This window comes from Cnephaeus nilssonii (assembly GCF_951640355.1).
Source record: "Cnephaeus nilssonii genome assembly, chromosome: 7".
In the NCBI taxonomy this organism is placed as follows: domain Eukaryota; kingdom Metazoa; phylum Chordata; class Mammalia; order Chiroptera; family Vespertilionidae; genus Cnephaeus; species Cnephaeus nilssonii.
Genome location: NC_137078.1, coordinates 53,927,229 through 53,952,543, shown reverse-complemented (window position 1 = coordinate 53,952,543; position 25,315 = coordinate 53,927,229). Strand labels below are relative to the sequence as shown.

The 25,315-nt window shown below is 37.3% G+C and overlaps 1 protein-coding gene across 1 annotated transcript in view; it reads left to right on the top strand.

Moving 5' to 3' along the window:
- Nucleotides 1-25,315, top strand: part of LRRC7 (leucine rich repeat containing 7) — a gene marked incomplete at its 3' end in the record, with an annotated part of 1,171,300 nt that overhangs the window by 1,037,575 nt on the left and 108,410 nt on the right. The window contains exons 18-20 of the mRNA XM_079777586.1: nt 9,176-9,250; nt 14,996-15,140; nt 19,752-19,824. Of these exons, the coding sequence (XP_079633712.1) occupies nt 9,176-9,250; nt 14,996-15,140; nt 19,752-19,824 (293 nt within the window). The remainder of the gene's footprint in view (nt 1-9,175; nt 9,251-14,995; nt 15,141-19,751; nt 19,825-25,315) is intronic.

Below are 25,315 nucleotides of genomic sequence, written 5' to 3'. Positions count from 1 at the left end.
ATTAGTGGAATAAAAGTAGCACATATGTAAAATCAATAGGACAGCCAAGGATTGCATATATACGGCACAAGTTATAGAAATTTGTTGTAGTCATGCAAAATATATGTCCTATTTATGTTAATACTGATGTAACTATTTTCAGAGCTCATTTCAACTAATCAAAGTAAGACTCCTTCAAAAAGAATTCTAAGTGGTTAGGTGCCAATTTGAAGAAAAGACACTGAGATGTTCTCTAATTTTTTCTGACTATTAAATGTAGTGCCTACATACTATAGGAAATTTGGTATATAGAAAAAATGCAAAAAGAAGAAAATTAAAATCAATCATAATTCCACCACTGAGATTTTTAAAAATCAATATTTGATATATTTCTCCTGATTTTTTCTAACTTTTTAAAGTAAATATAAATATAAAAATATTTTTATAAAATATGAAAATTTTTAATATATCAAACATCTACTAACCAAAATGAACAAATGTTAATTATTTTCATATTTGAGTTAGATTTTTAAATAAGTAAAACACTGTAGTTCAATGAGAAGTCATCTGTCCTCCCTCCTAGTCTTATTCCAATCCCTCCCTCCTAGTCTGATCTCAACCCCAGGGCAATTGCTATTTTGAATTTGGTGTGTATCTATTCCACATATCACGATTTTCTACTGCATAAATATGTTTTGTAAATACATAGCAGTGAATTGTCAATAACTGCGTTTTCAATCAAGTGTTTGCAAGATCTATCCATCTTCATAAAAATATAAATAATTTATTTTTATTGTTGTATACTATAATAATGTATGACTTTATTATTATTTGGTTATCTATTCCTTATGCTGTTGTTTATTTGGATCATAACCAAATTTTTATTTTTATTAATTATTCTACAATGAAATATTTCTACAATAAGATTTTTCTATATTTCAGATCATTTTAGTTGGACAGCTGCCTAAAAGTACATATGAATGTTTTCAAGACATGCGAAACATATTTGAAAATGTTTTCCTAAAAGATAGCACTCATTTATATTCCCCAAAGGCATTTATGTGAGTGCTTAGCTTACAGCACTTTCACCAGCATTAAAAACAACAAGCTATTCTTGAGTTAATTCATTCATTTTTAATAGAAACTATTGACTTTGGGATGAAATTAAGTAGCATGAAAAAAGGCAATTTATGTGTTAGGTTGGGTGTAAGCCATTTAGCTTAATTCCAAGATCCACTTTAATACGGTCTATTAATCATGAAATGCCATTTCATCATCTTTAAGTTGTGGTTTTTGTTTCAGAAAGGTTATGTATTGATCTGCTAAATATATTTCGTCTCTGCTATTATTAGGAAGTTGCTAAATTTCTTCTGTGGTACATTTTATTATAATATCCAGTAATAAAAATATTATCTTTTTTAAAAAGCCAGCATATGATTTACTTTATTTATAGGGCATTTGTGATCACCAGCATTCTTTATTATTTCAGGATTTCAATTTTAAGCTGTAATATGATGGCATCTTTGAACCAGAAGACCTGAGAAACAATCCTAGCTGTAGTTTTACAAACTTTATCAAATCATTCTCATTTTCCCCAGGAAATAATGATCAGACACTTCATTCATAAAGTGGGATAATTATTACCTTATAATAAATAAATCAAAATGAGAAATTTTAAATAAAATAGAAATAAAGGTTAGCATTAGTTATCCCTTTCCAAGTAGTCATAGATGCATAGGGTCCCCAGTAGAGCTCAGTGTTAGAGATACTTTAGAGCAGTGGTCAGCAAATTGTGACTCGCGAGCCACATGCGTCTGGCGAGCCGTGGTTTGCCGCTCTGTTGACTAATGAGTTTGCCAACCACTGACCTAGACTCTCGATTCCAATAATTACAGGCTGTTGTTGTTCCTTATGATTAAGCCCCTAATTCATTAGTCAACAGAGCAGCAAACTGCGACTCGCCAGCCGCATGTGGCTCGCGAGCCGCAGTTTGCTGACCACTGCTTTAGAGGAACAAATGTTCAGCTGTATCTGCCACTTTGTCTGACATAACCAAGGGAGCAAGTTACACAGTACATCAAAAGCTACCCAAATCATTAGAGATCATGCCAAGCCTTATGTTCCCACAGCATCCTCTTCTGCCCACACACAAAGATTTCATGCTACATAGGCTTACAACATGAATTTTGTCATTGTCTGGAATCCCTTCAGAAATTTTAAACTCCTAACTTCTGTTCTCTCCTTCTAATGTTTTTTTTTAATTTGTCTCATTCTTTCAATCTCTCATTCTTACTAGTCTTCTTTGACCTCCTAGAAACCTGAATTATCTTATTTTTTCTGTTTTTTCCCCCCAGACTGTCAGTCTCTTAGCTGGCCCTCCAATGAGTTAAAATAATTATCATTGGTGGAACTATTTTGATTATCTTTGGCTTCCTCTTTAATTCCCCTTAAATGATTCAATATATACCATAGTCCCCAAGTGTTCTATATATACAAAATTCTTGCCCCTTTCTGCTCAACAGATCATCTTAATCCCTACTTCATCAAGAAATTTTGAGCCTGGTCGTCATGGCTCAGTGGTTGAGCATCGACCTATGAACCAGGAGGTCACAGTTGGATTCTTAGTCAGGGCAGGTTGCATGCTCAATCTCTAGTGGGAGGCGTGCAGGAGGCAACCAATCAATGATTCTCTCTCATCATTGATTCATTGATCTCTCTCTCTCTCTCTCTCCCCCCCCCCTTTCTCTCTGAAATCAATTAAAAAATATAGTTGTTTTTTAATATATATTTTTTCTTTATTGATTAAGGTATTATATATACAATAGAGGCCCAGTGCATGATTGAATCATGCACGTGTAGGGTCCCCTACACGCTTTCGCTTTCGATCGCGGGGGAGCTGGATGCCTGTCTGCTGGTGCACCAGGCCTTTCAGAAGCCTCTGGCGCAGCGGAGGCTTCCTAAAGGCCTGGTGCCTGAGCGGACAGGCACCCACCTCCCCCGCTTTTGATGGTCCGCGGCGGGACGTGAGCTCGCTGCCCCAGAGGCCTTTTCTGTTCCGCAGCACAGCCATGGCGCAGACGCTGAGCTCGCGCCTCCACTGGCGATGCAAGCTCAGCATCCCGCTGGCCCAATCGGCTACCCCGGCCACCCTGAGTCCCGCCCCCTGTGCCTCCCGCTGGCCCAATCGTGGGCGTAGCGGAGTGATGGTAATTTACATATTACCATTTTATTAGGTAGGATGTGTCCTTATCCCCTAGTTGTTGTTGTTGTTGTTTTAAGAAAATTTGAGGCCTTTGGACATGCTCTCTCTCAACTTCCAGCCCCCTCCATATAAAATGCCCATCTACATCCACACCATCCTTACCATCTTCCCTTGAACTTCAGTGAATGAAGTGTCTCACTTCTTTTCAAGGCCAGCCCCTTTTCTTGTGCTATCAGTCCCATCTTTTTTTCTTGTTTTTCGGAATTTACTCCATTAATTTTATCCTATTTTATGCCTTTAATCTTTCCCTCTTTGCTAGTATTTTTCTATCAGCTTCCTTTTCCTTTGACTTCCTCAATTTCTTTATAACCCCTCAACTTTTCTCTTCTCATCCAAACTTTACAAAGAATATTCTATCCACGTTATGCCCATTTATTTGCCTCTAATCTTCAACTCTATATAATATAGTTATAGCATGAAACAGTTATCACTAAGGTTCCCAGTGTCCTACTATTTCCAGAATTGAGTGAACATCTTCAATCTTTTATTTCACTGGACACCTCTCCTCGGTGTATGAGACTCCTGTTCACTTTCTTATTCTTAACCCAACTCTATTTGTTGGATTCTAGTAACCCCTTACTCTCCTGGACTCCATAACTTTTTGCTTTTTTTCTGTAGGTTGCTCTTCCTGTTTTCAGCGCTCAAGTGTTAGTGTTCCCCAGGGTTTCTTTCTCAGTGAACTGCATTTCTGATACTCTTCACATTCCCCTTAGGGAACTTGTCCACACGGTTTCCATTTCCACAAAATAATGTCATGTCCTTAACTCAGACTTATTTTCTAAGCTTCAGATTTTAATAGCCAACTGATTCCTTGAGATCTCCACCCATGTCTCACATAAACTTAAAGCTAATCATGATCTAAACTGAATTCAGTCTCTCCCACATATCTGCTTCTACCTCAATATTCTGCGTCTTCATTGTTGGCACCACCACATGCTGGGAAGCTAGGAGACATACATGACCTACTCTTTCATTCCCGTATCCAGTCACCAAGTCCAATGGTTTTCATCTTCTAAATGTTTCCTGAACCCAACTTTTTCTCTTTATTCATCATCTCTTTCATTATTAGCCCTAGTAAGTTTTGGGATTTTTTTCCCTTTGCTTTTTTCCACTAGAATAAAGTGATATATATACATATGATACCTATCGGCCAAAATCACTTCCTAATAAACATCTTTTAGTGGTGTTCCTTCACCCATACAATAGAGTCCTATCTCCCTAACAAAACACGAGGCTTCCATCTGTAAAAATGGGGAATTGTAACCTACCACACCATTCTGTTGACATTGTTTCTATAAATGCTGAGTCTAACTAATATGTAGCTTGTAGGTAAACAGCATGTTTGCATAAGAATCCTAGGAACTAACTTCAAAAGATACAGATTCTGTCCTTCAGTCATCCCAGTTCCAGGAGATTTGCTGACCTTTGACCCTAAAACCAGGATGACAAAAAACAGTATAACACACACCAGATCATCACTTAACCTCTAAGATCTAAGTCACAGTGGGAATATTTTCCTACACAGAGAAATCTCCCACATGTGCTCATGCCTCCGATTCCACAGTAGAATGCCATGCTCTTACTTTATTTTTTTTATTTTTTTTTATTTCTTTATTGCTTAAGGTGTCACATATTTGTCCTCATCCCCCCATTCCCATCCCACACCCCTCCCCATAGATGCCCCAACCCCCTGTTGAACTTAACCATTGGTTAGGTTCTTATGCATGCACACAAGACCTTTGGTTGATCTCTCCCTTCTCCCCCCACCCTCCCCTATCCTCCCTCTGAGGCCCGATAGTCCGATCGGTGCCTCCTTGTTTCTGGTTCTGTTCTTGTTCATCAGTCCATATTGTTCATCATTTCCCCTAGATGAGCGAAATCATGTGTCACTAGAGATATACTTATAAGAATTGAATGTGCGACGAGCAATAATAGTTATGCTGACAGGCAAATGAATCAGTCTGTAGTGAGTTTCTTTCTGGACCAACAGTTCTTTTGAGACCCAATATCAATGTCCACCAGTTCCTTATGAGTACATGTCGGCACTGACCCCTCAGCTCTGGATGGTGGACAAATGGTGGTAATGCAGGTCCGACTCCCTCTGGTTTGGTCTCGGCCAGACCCAGGGGCACGGCTTCACCCGGATCCAGGGGCCCACGGCCTCACCCGGACCCAGGGGCCAGGCTCACCCGGATCCAGGGGCCCGCGGCCTCACCCGGACCCAGGGGCCAGGCTCACCCGGATCCAGGGGCCCGCGGCCTCACCCGGACCCGGGGCCAGGCTCACCCGGATCCAGGGGCCCAGGCTTACCCGGATCCAGGGGCCCGCGGCCTCACCCGGACCCGGGGCCAGGCTCACCCGGATCCAGGGGTCCGCGGCCTCACCCGGACCCGGGGCCCAGGCTCACCCGGATCCAGGGGCCCGCGACCTCACCCGGACCCGGGGCCCAGGCTCACCCAGATCCAGGGGCCCACGGCCTCACCCGGACCCGGGGCCAGGCTCACCCGGATCCAGGGGCCCGCGGCCTCACCCGGACCCGGGGCCAGGCTCTCCCGGATCCAGGGGCCCGCGGCCTCACCCGGACCCGGGGCCAGGCTCACCCGGATCCCGGGGCCCGCGGCCTCACCCGGACATGCTCTTACTTTAAATTTTGATCCTTGTTGTAAAGGAAATTTATCCCAGGAATAGTCCCACATTCCATTGCAATTGCTGGCTAAAGGCATCCTGTAATATCTCCCCAGTTGTCCTGGAAGTCTCGGAAGCCCTTTTAATGTGTCATAGAAGTATGCATAACTCCTACTGATCCACAATTGCCAATATTCTAATCATAACATTGATACAATTTCATTCTTTTCCACTAGTATACTGTAAAATACACTGGCTTTCTTAAGTCTCAAATTTTATTAAACTGTAGTTGTGTCTTATTTCAGTGATAATTCTTTCAGTTGGAAGACACAAAAAATCTGATTTCAGGTATGGCTTAATTTCAGTCCAATATGATATTATCAGGATCCATCTTTTAATTCAAACAGGCTCTCCCCTTACTTATGCTGGAAGCTCCAGGGCTATATCCTTCCAGTTTTGAATCCAGCAGGGAAAACCAAATGTCTTTTCAAAAAAGGCCCATTCAAAGAATTATCTGCTCTGAAGGGATCATGTTCCCATCTTTGAGCCAATCCCTGTGGTCAGGTGAGTGCACACTAATTAGCTTGGGCTTTAGCCACTCCTCTGGAACAGTAAAAAGGAATTAACTCCAAGGGAAGCAGGCAGCCTTACAATTGGGGAACAGATCATTTCTGAAGAGAAAAAAGGAAAATGTCATCACAAATCAAGAAATGATGCTGGCAGCAATAGCAACCTCTATCCTCTCTATTCAGCCTGCTTCCCAGGAGACAGAATTTAGAGACAGCTTTTTTTTAGGTAATGAAAGTGTTTTCTTATGTGCCATGTGTTACACCTTGGTTATATTCTCTCTCTCCTTTCTCTGAACTTCTCTACATTATTCTTTCCTCCCATGTGCTATCTTGTGTTCTGGTTATTTATATACATTCGTCTCCCCAATTAAATTATTGGCTATGTCAAGGCAGGAACGAAATTTAAATAACTGTGAATTCTGATTTGTGCCTTTCCTATAGTAGACATCCCCACTATTCAACAAATAATTATTTGTTGATAAATAAAGAGATAAGAAATGAGTGGGTCTTGGTATGGTCCTCTTTGGATTCCTCTTATTTGGGACTCTCTGTGCTTCCTGGACTTGTAAGTCTATTTCTTTCACCAGGTAAGGGAAGTTTTCTGTCATTATTTCTTCAAATAGGTTTTCAATACCTTGCTCTCTCTCTTCTTCTGGCGCCCTCATAATTCGGATGTTGGTACGCTTGAAGTTGTCCCAGAGGCTCCTTACACTATCTTCATATTTTTGGATTCTTTTTTTGCTGTTCTGGTTGGGTGTTTTTTGCTTCCTTGTATTTCAAATCATTGATTTGATTCTCGAGATCCTCTAGTCTATTGTTGAATCCCTGTATATTATTCTTTATTTCAGTCAGTGTATGCTTAATTTCTGACTGGTCCACACCAAAACACATCATAATTAAAATGCAAAGGGCAAAGGACAAAGAGAGAATCTTAAAAGCAGCAAGAGAAAAACAGTTAGTTACCTACAAGGGATTGCCCATACAACTGTCAGCTGATTTCTCAACAGAAACTATGCAGGCCAGAGGGGAGTGGCAAGAAATATTCAAAATGATTAATAGCAAGAACCTACAACCAAGATTACTCTACCCAGCAAAGCTATCATTTAGAATTGAAGGTCGGATAAAGAGCTTCACAGATAAGAAAAATAAAGGAGTTCATCACCACCAAACCAGTTTTATATGAAATGCTGAAGGGTATTATTTAAGACGAGGAAGAAGAAGAAAAAGGTAAAGATAAAAAATATGAACAACAAAGTGACAACAAATACATAGCTATCAACAATTGAATCTAAAAATCAAATGAATAAAAAATCTAATGAACAGAATAAATTGGTGAATGGAATAGAATCAGGGGCATGGAAATGGAACAGACTGATGATTCTCAGAGAAGGGAGTGTGGGGGTTCGGGAAGTGATTAGTCAAAGATCTTACATGCATGTATGCATTACCTATGGACACAGACAGGGTGGCGAGGGCCTGGGGTGGGGTGGAGGGGAGCTATGGGGGAGGGGGGAAAGAGGGACATCTGTAATAATCTCAACAATAAAAATTAATTTTAAAAAATGAGTGGGTCTTATTCATATTGTCATCACCTCATGGTAATGTAATTCCTGGAAGAGGGTATGTAAGGCACTAACACATATGATAAAAACCTACTGTGTGTCAGGTACTGTGGCAAATAATGGGGATATGAGATTGTAGTGATTAAAAAACAAACATTGTTCTGCCCTTCAAAAGCTTATCTATGTATATAAAAGCCCATCGACGGGACTGACGGAATGACCAGAATAACTGGAATGACCAGTGGCTATGATGCACACTGCAGCAGCCAACCAGCCTGATCTGTGCCCCGATCCCCTCCCCGGCCAGCTCAGCCCCCAATCAGCCCCCAAACACCCCAATTGAGGGTGAGGCTGGCCAGCCAACTGCCCACAGCCCCTCCCCCTGGCCAGCCACACCCTCTACTTCCCCCCCACCCAATCAAGGGCCAACTGCCCATGACCCCTCCCCACCCCCGCCAGCCTGGCCCAATGGGCCCCCATTGGGCTGCCGGACCCCACCTGTGCATGAATTCGTGTACCAGGCCTCTAGTACTCTAATAAAGAAATAATGTACTTATTGAATAGAGTGTAATAAATGCTCCAAATGATAATTATAGAGTGTTAAAGGAGAATACATTTTTATTTTTTTTAGAATTTGGGTAAGCAGTTTGATTAAATAAAAAAATGCAATTGTCTCTGTATTAAGAACTAGAATGTGAGCCCAGCCAGTGTGGCTAAGTGGTTGAGCATCAACCTATGAACCAGGAGATCATGGTTCAATTCCCAGTCAGGACACATGCTCGAGTTGTAGACCCAGTCCTCAGAAGGGAATGCGCATGAAGCAGCCAACTCTTATTTTCTCTCTTCCTCTCCCTAAAATCAATTAAAAATATATATATTTTTTAAAAGAACTAGAATGTGAAACACACAACTCTCCTGGGTAGAGGTGGCAATTTCATACTGACAACCAACAGCATGTTTTTTAAAGGTCGTTCCAATTGTTTTCAGATTAATTCTAGGTCGGCTCACTCGGGGACCACCAGTTTTGCTAAAGGTTTGTTAAATTTGGAATTTCTTAGAGGATTAACATTAGATTCCCAAATATAAGTTCCAGACCAAGAAATTATATCTTATACTGTAATAAGAAAAAACTAATTTGGTTTCTTCTCCTCTTTCCTTTCTCCCCACTTCTCTCCCAGCCTGAAGTTCTGGATCAAATACAAAATTTAAGGGAGTTATGGATGGATAATAATGCATTACAAGTACTACCTGGGGTATGTAAGTTTTTATTATACCATGTTGTTCAGCATCTGTGTTATATATTAACTGCAATTGAAGATACTCTTAAATCTCAGTGTTTGCATTTTAAAGTAGTAACACATTTGTTAGGCATGTTCAGTTGCCAAGTGTTTTTCAGTAATTTGTTTTTGAGTATTTCATATACCCTTTGTGGCCGTTACAGGTATGTAAAATGTATGAAAGACTTTTCTTGTTCCCTTAGGAGTATATTTGTCATCTCTTTCTGCATGTGTTATTTTTAAATTTTATATTGTTATATTGTAAAAACAGAAATGCTATATACAATACCAACTCTTTGTTTTGTGCAATCATCCTTATTCTTCTTGGTAATTAGATAATGGTTTCTGATCATATTGTTAGATCTCTTCTACAAAATAAAAAATCTCTTAGTTCAGGTGATATTTAGTAAAACCCATTTGAATGTTTGAAAATGGCAAGGATCATATGGTGTTAACAACAGAAAGTAAAATTATAGTCAAATTTTTCCCTCAATTAATGGGCTGTCCAGTATCTCCTGAGCAGTAGATTTGCCAATCAACTCATTTAGTGTGACTATTCCTTCTTTTCCCATCCAGTGAAAGGATGACTTTTCATAAAACATTGCCTCTCCTATCACAATGCATATATTCAAATAAGCATATGTAGGCCGGCCAGCGTGGCTCAGTGGTTGAGCATCCACGTATGAACTGTCACAGTTCTCTTTTGATTCCCAGGGCACATGCCTGGGCTGCAGGCTCAATCCCCAGTGTGGGGTGTGCAGAAGGCAGCCAATCAATGATTCTCTTTCATCATTGATGTTTCTATCTCCCCCACTTCCTCTCTAAAATCAACAAAAATATATTTTTAAAATAAGCATGTGTACACACACAGCAGCAGCCACAAGATTCCCAGTGGTGATAGCCAATTCCAAACTTCCTCCATTAGGCTAATTAGCCAGGGCAGAAGAATTTATAATACTTCTTCCACCACTGAGATTTAGGTGCGCATTCCCGAAGCCAATTTTATTCCTCTTTTGAATTGACATTGAAAATTTCTTTAAATGATTACAAAAGCAACAGGAACAAGAAGCTTATTCTCTTTTGAACAAGCCTGAAACCACATAAAGAAGAAAGTCTGGCAAAAGATTGGGGGGGAAATGCTTTCTTTTCTTATCGAAAAAATACATTTCTGCCATCATCGCAGACACAATCCAAAAAAGCATGCATATCTTCTATTTATTGAGTTATTCAAAAACCATTTACAAATACACCCGTCTGAACCAGAAACTATCCTAATGTCAAGGTTACAAAGACAATATATTCAATGATCTTGAATATATTTGTTTGAGGAGCTCACTCACACATAACAGAGAGAAAGATCTGGATTCCACTACACATAGTACAGCCTGATTTGTGCCAGATTGAAGGTATGTACACATCCTGGGGCAACACAGGTAAGATCCTCATCAATTTCCTGTGCGAGATTGAGGAATCAAAATGTTTCTACATGTTTCTTCAATGTGTGTATTTATTTAAAAACACACAGCATTTATCATGGGCTAGGCATCTATCTAGGTGTTTTACAAACACTGACTCATTGAATCCTCATAATAACTATGAAATTGGGTTTTTACCATCCCCCTGTTATAGATGAGGAAAGTGAAATGGAAAGAGGAAGTAACTAAGTGACTGGCCCCAGGTCACACAGCCGGTAAATGGTGGAACTGTAATTCGAACCAACTCCCCAGGCTGTTGTTCACTATGATGTTCCAGAGTTTTATCGCTAGAGAATCAGTAGAAGGTACAAATGAGAACTAGGTTTATCTTGCTTTTCACAATCCTTACATTCCCAAAATCTAATTTTGCAAACCAATTCAGGACTCAAATCCCTTAGTAAGCTTCTTATTTAAATGGCAAGGTAATATGAAATCTGTAAAACAGATAATGCTGCTTAATTTGTCTGTTTCAATAGTAGATTTTTTTTTTATTTTGGTATACTAACAACTTTAAGCAGATCTCTTACGTTAGCGGGTACACTTGAATTTCACATTTTGCTATACTCCTTGTGGAAATACCCCACAGCTCCCCTGTCAAACAGGTGTGGCTTTCTCATGTCAGTGCTGGCAAACAGCTGTTACACAGTTACCTAGAAGCACATGACTTTGAAAGACTAATCTTGAATGTGGTTTGCTGCCTGTGTCTGTTTCACAGAATGATTAATCCTAAATATTTAGTGTCGTAAGACACAGGAATAAAAGCGAGTTTATTTTATTATTAGTTCATCTATCATAATACATTAAGGTAATGTATTTTTTAAATAATTGTAGAAGCCTGGGCTATCATTTTTCCACTGTCGTTTTCACACATCAGAGAAGCAAATAGATAACGATGAAAAATTATTCTTCTACATAACTCTGTCTTGTGACCATCACTCTGAGATCAATCAACCAAAATATGACTAGACAATGTATTGAGTCCACATTTATTTTTAAACAAACTTCAATGTCTTCTTTTGCTTGTGATGGCTTCTGCTCTTCCCATTTGCTCTCCACTGTTCACCACGGCCTCGCTGTCCAGGGGGCTGTTGGAGGGACATTCCATATCCTCAAGGACTCTGAGATACTGGGACTCAAGACCTCTTTCTCTCTAAGATACTATTGCCTTTATAAGGTGCTTGAGAGTGAGAGTTTAGAAAAACTAAAAAGAAACACCAAAGAATTATTTTGTTTTGTTTTGTTTTTTTTAAAGATGTTTAGAAACTTTAAACCAAAATATTGAGTTGTCCTGGAGATAGCAATGAAAGAAGCTTCAAAGAAGAAAGTTGCTCATAAGAAAGGAACAAAAGATACACACACACATGAACACATATATCATTTTTTCCTTGCTCACCGGAAGAGAAGAATGAGATAAGGCAACATAATAGTTCCTTGGGGTGGAAAGCTGTAAGTAAAGTGACAGTATTTTTCCAAATGACATATTGCTAGTCATGGGGAGAAGCTCAGCTCTCTGGCCTGACTCACCCAAAGTACTCAATTCCTAGTCTGGCAAGTATTAACCTACTCCCCAACTTTGTTCCTACTGTCGGGAGCTGAGGGAGCAAGGCTAGAGCCCTGTGCTGTGTTACTTTGGGAGTTAGAGAGCAGAACTGCCAATATAATCAATAGGCTTTGTAGTGAGTAACCTAATAAAGGTGAGTTTAAGTTTAGCTCTACCCCCTTATTAATGGGGTGACCTTGGAAGGTTACTTGCAGTCGATGCTGCCATGCATCACCCTCCTGGAATGAGGAGCTTACTCTATTTCCCCAGCTTCTGGGAACACGGCTTGCAGCTCCCCACCCTCTTCAGGAACTGCCTTCAGCTGAAGAGAACCTCCTCACCCAGGGTCACGCTATTCTGGGAGACCTCCATCCAATGACCAATCCATTCAGGGGTATAAAAGCCTGGCCCCGTCACTCCACTCAGGACAACGTGAAGGCAAGTCCCACTTCAGTGCTCTGTAAAGGGTCAGCTGAAAACTTCCTCAAGACTTGATCACAGCCCACTTCTTCATCTGCCCAATCCTACTTCCTGCCTTACCTCTTTCTTCCCACTGTTATTGACTCTAAGAACATTCTCTCATAAACTTCTCTTTGTCTCTGCTTCTCAGGGAACCCAATGGGTAACATTCCTGAACCTCTAAGCTTTAATGTGAGTGAAAGGGCAGATTCTGGCTCGGTAGGTCTGGAGTGGGTCTAAGCATCCAAATTACAGACAAGCCCCCAGGTGGTGCCAGTGCTGCTGGTCTGCAAAGCACATTTTGAGTGGCAAGAATATAAAGTATTAAATCAAATAATAAATATAAAGTGCTTAGCACAGTGCCAGCTGTGAGTTCGTGTTTGTAATAAATTTATTTTCTGTATTTGGTTAGCTATACTTTGTCAAATAAGTAGAGACACTATAATAAAGTGTACACGGGTAGAGACTAAGCAGATGAACCACTGAACACTGGTATGTGTGAAACATTTATTTGCAAGACATGCCCTTAAAGACAAGGTAAATTAAGACTTTCATCTTGCTTGAAGTCCTATTGTCCGTTGTCTCAACTAAGCCATTACTATTCGCTTCCTGCCCAAGGAATGACTTGATTCCTGCTCCGTCCTCAGCAATCAGTTACTCAATCATTCCCTCTGACATCTTTCTGGAGCCCAATCCCTCTTCATCCTCACTTCTCCCACATGAATTCAGGTCCCTCTCACCTCCTCAGCTAAGCTGCTTCCAGATCTTCCTAATGAGTCACTCTGACTCCAGTCACGAATCTTCTCCTTACAATTCCCTGAAGTTATTATTTCAAAGCAGAAGTCTAGTCATGTCATTTTTCATCTGAAAAGCCCTGAACGGCTTTCCGTGCCTGTTAGATAGAGTGCATATCTCCTCGCATAACATGTAAGGCCTTTTAACAGCTGGCTTCTTATCATCCTAACTTCATCGCGATATGCTGTCACTTTGAATTTCTCACCTTCCACAAACATGCCGTGCTTTTTCACACTCCTCTGGGAATGTATGCGCTGTTCTCTCTTCCATGTACGGGTTCTTCTCTTCTTGACAAGCAGTATCTTCCAGGCAATTTGCAACACTATGCTTCTGTAACATTCCCTACATGTTTTTTTCAGTGCCGTATCGCAGGGTATCATAATCATTTGTTTATTGGATGGTTTCCTTCATTACTCTGAGCTCCTTCATGATAAAGACTTTGTATCATGACAAGTCTCTCCCCATCCTTAGCTGACTTCGTCATTGTTGTTCTCTGGTATGTAACACAAGCCCTAATTCACAGTAGATCCTCAAAAAGTATTGTTGAGTGAACAAAATATTGAATCGGCTTAGTATAAAGTCCAAAGCAGTTTAAAACCTTTCTTATGCATTTGAAATTTTAAGACTCAACATGTCAACATATGGTGCTTTGGTAGCAACTTTGTGGTTTGTAATTAAGTGGCAACTCTGAGATTATTGCTGTGTGTGTTTTTAACTGCTGTATTGAGATATAATTCACATACCATAAAATTCACCCATTTAAAGAATACAATTCATTGGTTTTTAGAACACTCACATAGATGTGCAGTCATCACCAAAATCTAAAGTTAGAACATTTCCATTACCTCTAAAAGAAACCCTGACGCCATTAGCAGTCACTCCCACTCCCTTCTTCCCCCAGCCTCTAGGAACCCTAATCTACTCCCTATAAATCAGTCTATTCTGGATATCCATATAATGGAATCATACAATGGGAGGTCTTTTGTGACTAGCATCTTTCACTGCATATGTTTTCAAGGTTCATATATTTTGTAGCATGTATCAGTACTTTTTTTATAAATAATATCTCAACATGCAGATATACCACATTTTATTTATCCATTTGTCAATTAATGGCCCTTGGATGGTGTCCACTTTTCGGCTATTGTGAATAATACTACTTAGAACATTTGTTTTTGTGTAGACATATGTTTCATTCTTTAATACATACTTAGGGATTACTGGATCATATAAAAACTCTAATTTAACATTTCAAAAAACTGTCAAACTGTTTTTTCCAAAGTGGCTGCACCATTTTATGTTCCTACTAGCGATATATAAGCATTATAATTTCTGCACATTCTTACCAACACTTGTTATTGTTGTAGCTTCTTTTAATTTGTGGTTTTTACAACTTTAAAATGTCTTTTGAAAGTTTCTCAACTAACCCTGAGTTTATGCAATGTCATCAAGTCTATAGGGAAGTTAAAGATGTTGGTGTACCTGGATATGTCAAAAAACAGAATAGAAACAGTGGACATGGACATTTCCGGATGTGAAGCCCTTGAGGACCTCTTACTGTCATCCAATATGTTGCAACAGTTGCCGGACTCTATAGGTGAGAATATATTTTGTCATAAATGTTTGTCAAATATGTAATTTTCTTTCTTGGCAGTATAGTTTATCTGTAGGTGTGGGGAATATACTGTTAGCTTGATATTAATAAATTAGCAAGTTCATTATGCAAGATGATAAAATAGTATTTTACTGTTATCTTAAAATGAGATGGTAACTCTAGTTACCAAATTCAAGAAGGCTATCTTATTAAAATGATCTTACTAAATTGATATATTTAAATTTTTTCAGATCTCCTAACTGAAAATGTTATTGTAAGGAGTATATATCTTAGATTTAGAGTAATTTTATTACAGTAGCTTATATTCACATAGTGTAGCTATATTCTATTTTTAATATTATTGTAACATTGCTGTGATCTAGGAATAACATAAAGATATACAATAAATATAAAATACCTTATACTTCTATTATTTTTAAAAGACACATTGTCTTTTACATGCTGAGATTCATGAGGGCAGATAATTTGTCTGTTAGTATATACTAAGCATTCAATCCACTTTTGTTTTAAATTTTTATATTAGTAGAATAATAAAAGAATCTAATTTAAATAATGAGTAAATTTTTTGCATAGCTATCTTGCTATTATTTATGAGAGTACTCATCAAGTAGGGTAATCATCAGATAACTTAACTTTAGAATATAGTTTTTAACACTCTGAATTAAACATGTCATATGTTCTGGAACTTATTAATCCTTCTGAAAATTAAGTCACAACCAAGGCAGCCTGATTGAAGGGAAGCTAGAAGACAAGGTAGTTTCCCAAATTATTCTTCAATATCCTGTTGCTTCCATGTTCAGGCTAATAGAGAATATAATTTTAACAAGACAGGATAGCTTTTCTTTTCCTCCTCAATTTGATGACTTTTTGATTTATATAATCACATATTTTGTAACAACATTTCTCCAATCTTCTCTGTCATAAGACTTATCTGAGTGCTTTACTAAACACACATTTCCAGACTCTCACTCTGAAAATTCTGATTCAGTAAGTTTGTGATAGGCCCTCTAATCTGCATGTTTATTAAACATCCTAAATCAAACTTATGATCAAGCAAGTTTAGGAAATATTCTTTTGTGCAATAGAAGTTAAGAAAGTATAACGGTAAAAAGAGCATTCTCCAGTCAAGATACACTCCTACTCAAACACCACTCCATACCTCTTCAAAGACATAATGAGAATAGAAAAATAACTCATGTCAATACTGCCTCATTGATACCAAGAACTATACCTGGTATGTGGTAAGTGCTCTTCAAATATTCAGAAAATAAAATAATTTAGACATACCTAAGAAGAATGAACATCTACCTGAACCTGAGTTAGAATAAAAACATACCAGTGACCCCAGGCCTGAGAGACTCCAGACCTCAAACAGCTGTAGCAGCCTTATTTTCCTTTCCTGCTGTGGGGAGAGGGGCGGGGAGAAAGATCTTAAACATAACAAGGGAACTCAAATTTACAGGGGATTAAAGAAGGAACTCCTTATCTGTGAAGAGAGACTGCAAAAACCTACAGCTAATATGTGGAGCTAGGGTGGATAAAGATTCACTGCTGGAAACTGTGGCTAGTCACAAGCTGGTTTGGACTAGATTTTCAATATCCACATGGGATGAGAACACCGTGTTGCTAATACAAGACCTAGTTCTGAACTCCAGAAACATGAGGGTCAGGGGGAATCATGAAACTGCTAGACAGGCAGGGGTGAGCATAGATGAGAATACATTCATCCTCACAAATGAGCATGTAAACCAAAAACAAATTTAAGCTAATATTATTATGGCAACCCAAATATTCAAATAGGTAGGAAAATTTACCCAAGGGAAACTGAAGTCATCAAGCAATGTAAAAAAAAAAAGAGTTTAAGTATGTTTAGATCTTCAAATAGATAAAAGGAAGAAAAATATTTCTCTAAAAATAATAAGAACTTATAAAATAAAAACAGAAGCTATGACTAAGAACAGGTAGTTATTTTAAAAAATAACCAATTAGAAATCCTGGAAATAAATATATCACATAAAGAAATAAAATATTTTGTAATTATTTGTTTAAACTATCTTCCTTTAAGAAAGTAGGATAGGAAAGTAGCCTGCTGGTCTGGGAAAGGCAGCTGAGTTCAGATTCTGGCTTTTCTGCTAGCTGTGTGACCTTGAAGAATAAATGAATTAATCTATGTAACATTGCTTGCAATAATACCTGGAACATAGTAAGTACTCAATATTAGCTGTTATAATAATATAATCATTATTATAATCTTAGATTTAATGAGTGCACAGTATTTAGGCTTTTAAAATTCTATTACATGTGCATAAATTTCATGTAAATATCAGCTATAGTATTAAGTAAATTACATTAATATTTAAATATATTTACTACTAATTATATATTTATAGCTAAAATCATAATAAAAGGCCTCCTTTTTCTTTCTCTTTAGTACTTCCTAGTTGGGAGTTTAGGATAAAGAGGTTGGGACTTGGGGAAGGGTGCCAGTAGAAGGAAAAGAATAGGATGAAATGCTTTTGATTCCTGTAGGGTAGACAAGGAGAGTCCAAGCAGATGTGATATAGAAATGCAGTAACGGAATTATCTGCCAGAGGAAAATAATGAGTAGCAGTGATGGTGAGGCCACTGGCCTAATTCCATTCCAAGGGCAATCAGATGCCTACAAAAGCTCCAGTATCTGTCCAAGAAGCGCCCCTTGGATGGAATATACGAGTGACAAAGTAACCATATCACAAATGAGTGAGGTGCCAATCCAGGGAGGCCTAACTTGCTTCAACTTTCAAAGCTGTAGAAATGTCTGTCAATTGTCAGAGCCACTACCCTATTCTTTAGGAACGTCTGTTACATCAACCTTTTGGCCTTAATCCTTACCCTGACTCATAATTTTCTCCCTACTACATCACACCTGGGGACTGCGATTCTCTTAAAGAAGGCTTTGAGACCTAGCTGGCTTCCTGGTGTTGGCTCAGCCCAAAACTTCCTGTGACCCAGTCAAGTGATGTTGAGGAAATCACCCCTCCTCTAGCTCCACGGGGGGGGGGGGGGCAGGGGCAATAATTTGATCAGAGTTAACAAGTCATACAAAATTTACCTATGATTCACAGTCTTATTTTCTTTTCACAATTGATGAGCAAGCTCAGGAGTTCTTTTACACGTTCAAGGTTGATATTTTAACATACACACCAGAGAAGCGAAGGTGACTCAGTCACCCTTTGAACGGAGATGAATATGGCAGGGGGTGTCCCAGCTTCAGAGATAAATGACCCCAATGTGGATTGTCCTCTTTTTCAGATGCTGGGCTGTTTTCAGTACTGTGTCCTGGGGTCACAAGCTGATGTATTAAGCTCTAAGTATTATAGGCATTTTTTTCAAAGCAGTCTGACAGTGACCACATTTCTCCCCCCCAGAGTAGAGATTGTGAGTGCCTCTGAAGACTGTGTAACTGAGCATACTGCAATTGAAAGTCCAGCCACAGCTTTATTTCAGAATTGTTGTCACTTACTCTAAGCCTTTAAGGAATCCTTGCAATACTTGCAGTGGGCGGGCATGGTCTTCTCAACGCCTGTTCACAAAGCGCTGCCTGTACGAGGTACTCCTCAGGACCACACACAAATGCTGTAACTTTGGATAGACACATTGCTACAGTAATATATTTAAAAAGCCTAGAAAAACTTCATTAAAAAATCTGTTTTACTTGGTTTAACGTCCTTTCCCAAACACTAACTTGTACCCATCGGAACAAGTTTTCTGCAAAACACGTAGTCTAGAATATGTGTGCATATTTCTAATGTAAAACAAAAAATTAGCCAGCTAGTAATGCTTTGCCCTTGGATTTTGGCTATTTAAGCCATATTGATATTATATGTTATGCTATGGCTGGATAAAAGAAGTGGTTCTCAATTACTCTGTGGCTAATATTCATTAAAACCCTGGGAGTAGAGCAAGCAATACGGGTGTGGAGAGCATAAATCAGACAGCAAAGATAAATAGTTGAAATTTCATTCTTGGCAAGTTCTGCATAGTGTATTAAAAATTTCAAATTTTTGTGCTTACTGCTGATCCAAGTCAAGGTTTTATGGTAACAAAAAGAGTATGACGTCATATGTTGTAATTTTCCAAGTGTATAATTATAACCACTGCATTGTCCTACTTCAGTACCCGTTTGTTAATTATTGGGCTTAATTCAGATTTGTTTTCCATTTGTATGACAACAGGAATGTTAGTTATTAGTGCTTAGGAGTTAATTAAATATTAAGTCACATCTGCCTTGAAAAATTTCATCTGGTCCATTTGCTGCATAATAGAAAATGGAAATGTGGCAGTATTACTGTCAACTCAAGTTTCTATGGTGCCCTATGTTTTGTTTACTTGTCTGCATTGATGAACTTGAACTCCTGTTGACATAAGTAAATTTTTGCAACTGGAAGGTCAAAACTAGACTGCACACAAATATCAGTTTGTAGTTTTTATATATGCAGAGTGCAGCCAATTAACATAACAAACATTCATCACAAGTAATTATTTTATTTCTTTTATAGTGCATTTTCCATCAAAAATCTGTCCTTGTGTATTAATAAAACTTCTCTGTTTTAGGACTGTTGAAAAAACTAACTACTCTGAAAGTGGATGACAATCAACTTACAGTATTACCCAATACAATCGGAAAGTAAGTGCCAAAGTTTCACACCAGCCAACCTCTCTGAAGCCAGAAAGAAGGATTGGTTGAGTTTTTTAGTTCAAAACATTTTCCACTACAGATACCAATAATCTTATTCATATGTAAACTTATTTTAGACCATATTTTATTTAGTTATAGATTTTATATATCTTAATTTAGTTTTATATCTAAATATCACATTGACACCCAACTATATAAAATCATGAAAAATGCTTAACCATGACTCTTTCATAAGAAAGTGATTACCCAACCTTCAATTATACTCTTGCCCTTAATTTTACACATTACTAATTTGATGTTTTGACTGCGTAGTAACTCTAAATTCACTTGAATATGTCTTAAAAAATAAAATCAATTTAATGTGCATTATGTATATGTTACCATTACATTATTAGTAATATTAGATATTTATAGAATTATAATGTATTTTAGCAGTTAAGGAGATAGCCATCTGTCTTAGTTTGTACTGTTTAAAAGTTTCAAGATGAAAGGTTAGCATTGCATTTTAAGGATAAAACATAGGTTATTTACTTGAGAGCAATTTATATCTATTTTTTTGTTGACTTTAGCATTTGGTTCTCAATTATTTAAGAAATATATATTCTTACCAGTGTTTCACTGAAATGCTTTTGTCTACAACTTACTATATAAAGTGAGAAATCAATAAGGTGGTCTTCATTCTGAAATTATGTAAGACCATTTTATAGGGATCTTGCTCCACATCTCAATCAAGAGTTATATAAATCTGTAATTTAACAGATTTGGATGTACTTGGGGTGGGGAGGATTTAAAAAAAAAGATTTATTAGGTATAACTGACATGCAATAAGCTACATATATTTAAAGTTTACAATTCAATAACTTTTGACATAGACAAAAAGCCATGAAACCATTGCCACAATCATGATAGTGAAAATATCCTTCAATCCCATAGGTTTTCTGGTGCCCTTTCCACTTTACTTCACCCCAAGTTGGCAAGTTACCACTGACATGGAAAACTTCATTGGCTCAATTCAAATTCCAATGTTCAGACTTTGGAGAGTAATAAAAGTCTCAATCATTTTTTAATATTTTTGTGTCCATATCATACCATATGTTTTGTTCTACAATTACTTCCATTTTCTCCAAGATAAAGTAGAGCCAAATTTACCTTCTTTAGGGGTACACAAAAGTAATTATCTTTATCAGTCTGATGCATTTTAAAAGCTTTCCTATCTTATTATTTTCTTAGGCACTAATCTTTCCTGATAGATCAATAATGAATTCAACTTCATTTATCTCTACAAAAGTTATGATTGGTACTTTGCCACTTATGTTCATATTTCTTATATAAATTTATATAAACTAATAACTCTAGCTCTGTGAAGATAAGTTAAAGAGGTTTGACAACGTAAAAACAGACCCCAAAAAAGTTTCTTTTTCAGTATGCAAGTAAATTTTATGCTAGGTTATTTAAATATTTAGTTTTCATTTTAGTTTTTCAAAATTGATACTTTTTGGAGAGAATCAAGATGGTGGCATAGGGAAACACTGAAATGCACCCTACCTCCCACAGCCATATCAAAATTACAACTAAAATACAGAACAACTATCATTCAGAACCACCTGAAATCTAGATGAAAGAAGTCCTACAGCTAGAGAAGTAAAGAAAGTACATCAAGACTGATAGGAGGGGTGGAGGCTTGGAACGGGCAGGTCGATACCCACATGTGGTGTTTTTTTCAATCATGAGGGATATCTTGGCTGTGGAGGCCTCCCGTTAGGAGCAAAGGGTCCCAGCTGGCCCACACCATTACCTATGGACAACAGGGTAGTGAAAGCTTGGGGCAGGGTGGGAACTGGGTGGAGGGGAGCAATGGGGGAGAATAAGTGGGGCATCTGTAATATTCTCAACAATGAAAATTTAAAAATAAAATAATTGGAAAAAATTGCTACTTTTTTTCCTTAAAAGTATGAAAAAATTATCAAAGATAAATGGTCCTAATTAATTCAAAGGTTGATACTGGTTTAGAGGGATAAAGGTTAATAATCTTATAAAAGCTCACTTTTTAAAGTTATTTTCAGTGCCGTTAAAAATCCTCTGATTATTGTTTCAGAAAAAGTAAAAGGGAAGTATTAGGTTAGTCCAATCACAAAAGCAGAACTTTTTTATAAAGCAGTAGGGAGTATATGGGAAAATTCTATCTCTTCTGCAAACCTAAAACAGCTCTAAAAAATAAAGTATTTTAAAAAAGAAGAAGAAGAACTGACAAACTGGGTTATTTAGACTTGGGTATTTGGCACACATTTTGTCAAAAATGAACAAAGTGAGCTTGACAGTTCAAGAAAACAACTGACAGTGTTTGTTGCCAACAACAAAATTAGAGCTATTAAGCAAAAATTAGAATTTTGGAAAATTTTATCTGCTGCTGTGAGCTTGAAAGCTTCCCAATACTTAAAGGCTTTTCTAATATTATGAAATGTGCCAACATTTGGAAAATTTGTTTAATTCAGTGAAGCAACGTTTTTCAAACAACTAATGCATTAGTTATAAAATCAGGCATGAGTAAGAGACCCATTCAAAATGGAAAACAGACCAGTTGATTTTAATGTATTGATATAAAGAGAAAGAAAAGTTCATTAGTATGGTTTCAGGTTGCACATTGCAATAATCCTCTAAGAAACTGCCACTTGCTAAGTTTTGGCGTAATAGCAAAAAATAAAATAAAATAATTATTATTATTATTTTAAAAGGCTTTAAAATTTTTCTCCCTTTTGCAACTACATATCTATGTGAGGCTGGGTTTATTTTACATAATTCAATCAAAACAATGTACCCCAACATATTGAATACATAAAGCATGTAAGAGAATCCAGTTGGCTTTTATTAAGCCAAACATTGAAGAGATTTGCAAAAATAAAAAGAATGTCACTCTTCTCACTCAATGTTTTTGTTTTAGAAAATATAATTACTTTGTATAAAAATATATTACCTATATTAACATGTCATTGGTTTATTCTTGTTATTTAAGAATCAAAAAATAATTATTTTTAAAATTACTGTTTTAATTTATAATATGGTAGATACCAATAAACATAAAGCATATAAACAAAAGTTCTTAAGGGTTACCAGTGATTATTTTTTAGAATGTAAAAGGGTCTTAAGATGAAAAATTTTGAAGATTTCCATTCTATATCACACCATGGATTAGATAGTAAAATTATGACAACTATTGTCTAACTTATGTTCTCACTTAAAGATAGCACCTGCATACAAATGTTTTGCATCTACACATATGGCAAAAATAGACTGTTTCTAAAATTTTATAGTACACTTTAATAAGAAATTTGTATGAAATAAAAATAATAATAATTAAGTACTATCATTATTTTGTTTTCCTTAGAAAATTCAGAAATGATAGATCAGAGGTTTAGTTCAAGGACTAGAGTTAAAATTTTATTATGATCCTATTAAATGGCAACCCAGATCACATGCATAAAGTGTTTTATAAATAGTGGAATAGTCTGTATTTTATTATGCACCATTCTATCTAAGACTGTGCATCAGCTATAGTGACCAAAAATATTCTCATTCTGCACATAGAATGCTTTCATATGTTACTAGATTTGTCTTTAGCAACTTTGGTAGTCCAAATATTAAAAACTACTAAAAGAATTCATTTTTCAGTATTTTTCACAGTTGAAATAGATTCCATGACTTTTTTGCCAATCCTATGTAATAAAATGCTAATATGCAAATTGACCAAACAGGCGGAACAACAGGTCGCTATGGTGCACTGACCACCAACGTTGCTTTATTGTACTCTGTACCTCTTCTTGCGCTCAATGCAAGAGCTGCCCCCTGGTGGTCAGTGTACTCCCACAGACAGAGCACCGCTCTGCCAGAAGCCGGGCTCACAGCTCTCCTGCCTCCGCGGCAGCCCTAAGGATGTCTGACTGCTGTCAGTCGAACATCCCTCAAGGGCTCCCGGACTGCAAGAGGACACAGGCCGGGCTGAGGGAACCCCACCCCAAAGTGCATGAATTTCATGCACTGGGCCTCTAGTGACTTATAAAATTGTTTATTTTTCTTGTTGAGCCTAGGAGTGCCAGATGCCCTAAGAATTGGATGTACAATGAAAATAATAATAAATAACTTTTTGTATGTGTTCACATTGTGGGTGGACACCAGGTTGGGTGGTTTGCATGCCTTCTTATGTAGTTAAAGGCCCATTAATACTATATTCAAAAGCTTAGCTTTGAAATCTAGTAACTTCTTTTAGCCTAAGTTTCTGTATTTATTGATGGGACATGTACGAGAAGCAATTGAATGATGTTTCTCACATCGATATTTTTCACTCTCTCTCTCACTTGCTCTCGCTCTAAAACAATCTATTTGAAGGAATATATCCTCAGGAGAGGATTTTTTTAAAAGGAAAATATCACAGGATAACTTTTACATGTTTCAGAAACAGACTGTTCAAAATGTGTTTTTTTAGGGTACCTTTCTACCTCATGACATTTCAATGGAGCACTATATCTATACCACAGGCTTTGCATACATTTAATCCTCATGAAACTACATATTCAGCATTACCAACCAATTTTACAGATGAAAAATCCATTCATAGTAAAGTTCACTCAGTTATTAAGTGGTCACACTAAAATTGGAACCCAAGCCTGTCAATATTTTCCACTGAATTATATCACTTCTGTGTAAGAGTTAAAAATGAGCTAAGAAAGTGAAGCCCAAAGCCATTTATTTTTATGTTTATTAGCATCTACATTAATATAAGATATAATGGCTTCTAATGGTCATAAATGATGTTAAAGTGAAATTATAGATTATCTATGTAATATATTCACAGTACCTCTTCCCTATTAGTTAGGTAATTGAGGGTTAATGAGACAGTAAGATCTTCCCAACCAAGACTAATTCATGAAAACTAAAGTAGAGAAAAATGTAGAGAATATTTTTAGAAAATTAAGTGTTACTATTATTTAATTTCAAGCATTACTACCTCCAGTTCTGACACTTGTACTGATACATGAAGAAAAGCAAAGCCTTACTAAATACAACTCCCATGGATTTTAACTATTATTGACATGTGTGTGTGTTTAAATGTTTCTCTTAAAATCGTTTCAAGGGCTTTATTTAAAGCCTTGCAACTTAATGTGTGGTCCCAGGACCAGCAGCATCCACATCACCTAGAAGCTTGTCACTGGATAACCCAAACCACTGAATATGAACCTGCATTTTAGCAAGTTCACCCAGCAATTCATATGTATAACTGAACATATGAATGAACAATGTTTAGGAAACATTGCTTTATTGTACTCCATACCTCCTTGGCAGCTTTTTTTCACTTTGAATGGTACAATAGACTATAGATAAAAACTGCAAAATATAAAGAAACTTTTGGCATTTTAAAAATATTTTATGGATATTTTTAGAGATAGAGGGAGATGGGAAGACAGAGAGGAGAGAGAGAAACATCCAT